This window comes from Odontomachus brunneus, unplaced genomic scaffold, assembly GCF_010583005.1.
Source record: "Odontomachus brunneus isolate Ranch 3 - 2012 unplaced genomic scaffold, Obru_v1 Obru_scaffold_019, whole genome shotgun sequence".
NCBI lineage: Eukaryota > Metazoa > Arthropoda > Insecta > Hymenoptera > Formicidae > Odontomachus > Odontomachus brunneus.
This window is the reverse complement of record NW_022639469.1, coordinates 2,367,738-2,373,428: the sequence shown is the minus strand read 5'-3', so window position 1 is coordinate 2,373,428 and position 5,691 is coordinate 2,367,738. Positions and strand designations below refer to the sequence as shown.

The window sequence follows — 5,691 nt, the reverse complement described above, 5'->3', positions numbered from 1 at the left end:
TTTTAAAATAAAACCAATGCATTTGTACAATAACGTGGATATACTATAACAAATCAGGAGCAAGCAGGATTTGCGCACACAGCTTGTGAAATAATGGACGAAGTAATGAAAGTAAAGATTTATTGAAATATACATAAAACTATGTAGTGGAAAGAAGAAACGTAGTTCCGCTTCACGAATACTGGTTCGTTACCAATAATAGTTTTAATATGAAATGTATTATTTCGAATAACATCACGTATAGATAATTGTTAGTCACGCAGACTTTCTCGCGAAAACCGACGTTGATTGAAACGATATTACAAGTCGCTCTGCGGGCGTTTTTCGATCCAGTTCTTGATGGCTGGCAGTTTTTCAACCTTCTGCTTCAGCTGCTTCAAGTTGTCGTACTTCTCGATGATGTTCTGCTTGTCATTCATGTGATTCAAGTAGTCAAGCAGACCGACGAAAGTGAAATCGGCCCAGCTAAGGGCGCCGCCAACGAAGTAGCCACCGTTCTTCTGCACTTGAGCATCTAGACGCTCCAAGTAGTATGGCAATTGCTCCTTGGCTATTTTGTGTTTCGCCGCTTTAGTAGTTTCGTCGGTCTCGTAAGAGTAAGCCGCGAGTTCTGATAAAAAATAAAGAGATAGTACGAGATATAGTTTCAATCGCACTCGCTGGATTTCTTTTCACACGAGTTTATCTACCCGAATTCACAGGATCCGGTCTCATCAAGTTAAATTAAATTCCCCGCTTTATAAGTACATAAAAAGTATTTTACGTATCGATCTTATTCTCATTGTCAAGTATTTCGTTGGATTTTTACACTAGAAAATATTTCTAATGATATCGAGTTAAAAGATACTTTTTGAAACAAATTTTTGGCTTCCCAAAAAATAGAATTAACATACTTGTTTCGCTTTGAGAGAAATATATAGAATTCGCAAAGATAATTATTTTGATAAAAAATTGTACTGCTTGGATTAATAAAAATTCGTATAAAAAATAAAAAACTTTTATATACAACGACTTGATAGTATTGATTTATTCCACTGACGGAGATCTTTTCTCTAGCAGCAGAATCTAGTCTTTAAGTTGTGACAAACTCCTACTAAGACTTGAACTGGCGTAAATGTATGAATTCCTAATCGTTCTAACGAACTCTTCAGAAGATAATATTTAGTTACGAATGAAATATCGTTTACTCACTTTGACGCAGGTCATGTATCGTGTCGACAGTTGCGTCGATTTCCAAAGCTTCCCAATCATCCTTGCCGGCGAGGCCACATTGTTTCGCCATATAGCGACAAATAGCTACGGATTGGTGGATCTTTTTGCCATCAACTTCAAGGACGGGCACTTGACCGAACGGCATATCTGAAAATAAGGCCTTGTAATGTGATACTCGCGATAAGAAACCTCGCGCGCGTTGTCTCATATCGCGGTGAATATTACATCAGACATGTAATGACGACCGACAAATTAATTTGTCGCTAAAGCTCGACTTAAAAAATTGAGTCTACATTTGACAACGGAAACTCATTTAGTGTCAAACGCGCTATAAAGTCTGAATTTAAGTCTCTTAATAGTAATAAATTCTGCAATTTTGCTTGAAGATAAAATGTTTGTAAGAATTGGTTGGAAAGAACCGTTTTTTGCATTCGATCTTATGACAATTAAATCTAACTTAAACGATCGATACTTGACAGTAGTAACTTGTTTTGTGCTGAATGTGCTGTAAAGTATGTGCATTATGCATGAATTTAAAGTCTCAGTAAAAATTCTGCAATTTTGTTTGGAAATAAAATCCAGACAGCCCAAGATCTCCAGAGTATATCCTGGAGATGTTCTCAGGATAAAGGCACGTTCTCAGAATGTCTTTAGGATGTCCTGAGGATATCTCAGTGTTGTATGGGAAGATATGTAAAGAATAACTGGAACGCTGTTGCTCCATTATGCAAACAGCTTAATCTCAATTGCGAAACTTATCACTATTTCAATATTATGTCATATCAATATTTTGTCAAACTAGAATTGAGCGAAAATATCTTTCTTGCATAAATACGCCGTTTCTACATCGATATCGTGCGATGAACCCAGCGTATTGTTATCCGTTTAACGGTTGAACGCAGAGCATTGTATTTACGTGACAATGCCGATTGTTCCGTTAGGACATTGTCGCACGCAGTAAGAAGCACAGAAAAGCTCTATTATCAAAACATTCACTTCCGTTCCGTTTATGAAACAAGTGCCCTTTGGAGCCTGGTTGAGCTAATGATTAGATTCAAAATAATTCATTGCGCAACAGCAAACGCCCGTGTCTTATTCGCATCGTGCATTCCACGCTTATAAGTAAGAAGATTCAACATAACGGCGATAAGAATATGTTTGACGACTTAGTCCTGAAGCTAATATGGAGACTTCTGTAATGTATGCGTCGCACTCGTCGATCGGATCTTGAGGAGAATTATTATTAGATGGTATTATGTAGTCTCATGAATTACAATTAGGTGGCTCAAACATATAAATATAAATATAGAATGCGTCATTAGTGATTATTCGTTAACACAGATACACATACCCGACTTAATCTTGGGCCAGTCATCTCGGTTGAAGCGATCGTCCTCGAAGTCGATGCCGGCATAACTAAAGAGGAAGCGAATCGGCTCGGCCAACGCTTTACTGGGGAAGTAAGTCAACTTGTAAGAAGGCATGTTACACTGAAACATAAAAGACTCGTTATTCTCATCGTTACCTCTCTGTTATCAGATAGTAAGTAGGTAACCCCTGGTAAAAAAAAGTTGATAGAAAATGATAGAATAAAATTCTATCGTTCTATCATTTTCTGTCGTTTAGAATATGGATTTTAGTTCGTAAATTCACAAATGTGTGAATAATATTCTATCGTATAAAATAGAATATAATAGATAGTGATAGAATTTCTATCGTTAGTTTCCTATAGAATACGAAATCGTTTATAACTAAATAAAATACGATAAGATTTATATCTGAACTTGCATGCGAGAACGATACAGTTTACAGAAAACGATTCAAATTGATAGCGCTATCAATTTGAATCGTTTTCTGTAAACTGTATCGTTCTCGCATGCAAATTCAGATATAAATCCTATCGTATTTTATCTGGTTATAAACGATTTCGTATTCTATAGGAAACTAACGATAGAAATTCTATCACTATCTATTGTATTCTATTTTATACGATAGAATACTATTCATATTTGTAAATTCACGAACCAAAATCCATATTCAAAACGATAGAACGATAGAATTTTATTCTATCGTTCTCTATCAACTTTTTTTATCAGGAATGCGTTCCAACGTTTGTTCGTTTTCTTTATGATTCCGTCGTGTTAATTCAAAGAATTAATTCAAAAAATTTCAATATGATTTAACTTACTTCAAATATGTATAAATATATCAAGTGAATAATATTAAGCTCTTTAATGACAAAATTAAAAATATATAATAATGCTGGACAATAAAAATAGTAAAGAAAAAAGATATTGTTCTTATTGTCTTTCATTATTATAAATTTCTGTTTAAAATAAAAAATGTAATTTATTTTGAGATTAAAATGATATAATTTAATTTATTTAAAGTAATGTAATTTAAATTATTTAAAATAATACAATTTAAAATAGTTTTATATTTTTGTGACTGAGAAGCTCAACTTCAAGTTTGAGCAAATTCAAATTTCTCAACAGAACTTTTTAAACCGGTAGTTATCTTGTAGATCCTATATTGGCAGCTATTGGATTCAACATTGATCCTATGCTACTCCCTCAGCAGTATATATTAGTTGGCCCAATGGTTCGCTGCTTCACACACAAATAAGGACTTTCATACACAAATTGACATAACAGTAACGAAAAGGACCATCTACAGTGGGATTAGCAGTAAGTAGTAAACGTAAGCAGTGAGCGAATTGACCAACCACAATCGATTATTACAAGAATAATCAACTATGATTAAGTCAATTTATTTACTACTTACGTCTTACTGTTCACTGCCAATCTCAGTGTAGATGGGCCTTAAGACATACCATAAGAATTGACCAATTATGATCAAGTATTTATAAAAATGACGACCTTACAATTCGACGATTCTCAACGTGATTGGTCAATTCTTATGATACGTCTTACGTTACTGTTTCTCTCTCTCTCTCTCTCTTTAATTTCAGACTTACACCTATGACCCTTTCACTATACGTTATTGTTATGTCAATTTGTGTGTGAAGGCCCCTAGGCTTGGTTTACAATATACGGAGTAAGCCGTAAGAATGAGCCAATCATAGCTGATTATTCTTTAAAGGGACGTCTACATTGGAAGTAAGCAGTAAGAAGTAGGAAGTAAGAATAAAGGGACGTCTACATTGGAAGTAAATAGCAAGAAATAGGAAGTAAGAAATTGACCAACCACAGTCGAATGTGAGAAGAATAATCAACTATGATTGGTCAATTTCTTATTCTTACTTCCTACTTCTTACTGTTTACTTCCAATGTAGACGTCCCTTAAGAAATTGACCAATCATAGTTGATTATTCTTCTCACATTCGACTGTGGTTGGTCAATTTCTTACTCTTACTTCCTACTTCTTGCTATTTACTTGCAATGTAGACGTCCCTTTAAGCGTCTTCTACAATGGCAGTAGTAGTAGTAAGAAATAAGCAGTAAGCAAATTAACCAATTCCATTCTCACGTTTCAAAAATAATCGATTGTGACTGGTCTATTTACTTACTGCTTATTTCTTACTACTACTCCTACTGCCATTGTAGAAAACGCTTTAATAATCGACTATGATTGGCCAATTCTTATTGTTTACTTCTGACTACTATTCCTGCTGCCATCGTGGACCACGCTGTAAATTCTGCATTGGTCCAACACTTGAGCTAAATTCGTTCTGCATGTTTTCGTGCTAAAAACATCACTCTATCTTCTTTCGACGTTTAATGAGCAATAAAGATAAAATAATGCTTTCAGCACGAAAACGTGCAAGACGAACCTTCGTGCTACTCAGGAGAGGTGCCGTTTCGCCGAATTCGGCGTAACGCGAGCGGCGTTTGCGAGAGGACACGACATTTTCCAAGCCGGCGAGGCCGCAAGAAAATCTTGCCTTGCACGAATTATTACGCAAAGCAATATGATCGGCCGCAACCACCATAATAACCCCTTCGTCCGTTTTTCCTTATTGTCACATCACCCTAAATGAACGATCAAGGTTTCTGATCAGTCACCGCGGTCATATCGGATTGATGACGTTAGAAGCGAAAGTCATGCTTAAAATTCCTGAAAACCGCAACTGATTAAAAAGATATATCATTAAAATGACGCAATCTGTTTTACACACTTGCGAAATACTCCTGATATTCTTTTGCCGAAATAACTGTTACATAATCGCAAAATAAATGTGACAAATTGCCTTGTTTTGATAAAAAATCAGCTGTGACTTCATGCTGAATTACTCATACGCATTAAATATCATAGTAAACACAATATCCAGGGCACTTCCTTCATATCATATGTGATATGCACGCACTACACTCAGTAATCACGCTGTGGTTTGCAAGAAAAATTAGTCGTTTACATTATTTAGATCTGTTCGTTTTCGATCAACTTTTGCACAAGTGCAATAAGTTGAGAGAGAGAGAGAGAGAGAGAGAGAGAGAGAGAGAGAGAGAGAGAGAGAGA

At 35.5% G+C, this 5,691-nt stretch overlaps 1 protein-coding gene across 2 annotated transcripts in view; it reads right to left on the bottom strand.

The window, feature by feature from the left end:
- Positions 1 to 103: 103 nt before the first annotated feature.
- The window catches only part of LOC116841967 (glutathione S-transferase-like), a 12,410-nt gene continuing 6,822 nt past the window's right edge, over positions 104 to 5,691 (bottom strand). The window contains exons 4-6 of one of the 2 annotated variants that reach the window (XM_032810560.1): positions 2,564 to 2,700; positions 1,192 to 1,359; positions 104 to 610 (exon numbers count right to left, since the gene is read on the bottom strand). In XM_032810560.1, coding sequence (XP_032666451.1) covers positions 300 to 610; positions 1,192 to 1,359; positions 2,564 to 2,700 — 616 coding nt within the window. In that variant the 3' untranslated portion in view covers positions 104 to 299. Of the gene's footprint in view, positions 611 to 1,191; positions 1,360 to 2,563; positions 2,703 to 5,691 lie in introns of both variants that reach the window. The other variant, XM_032810559.1, reaches the window with a different exon arrangement.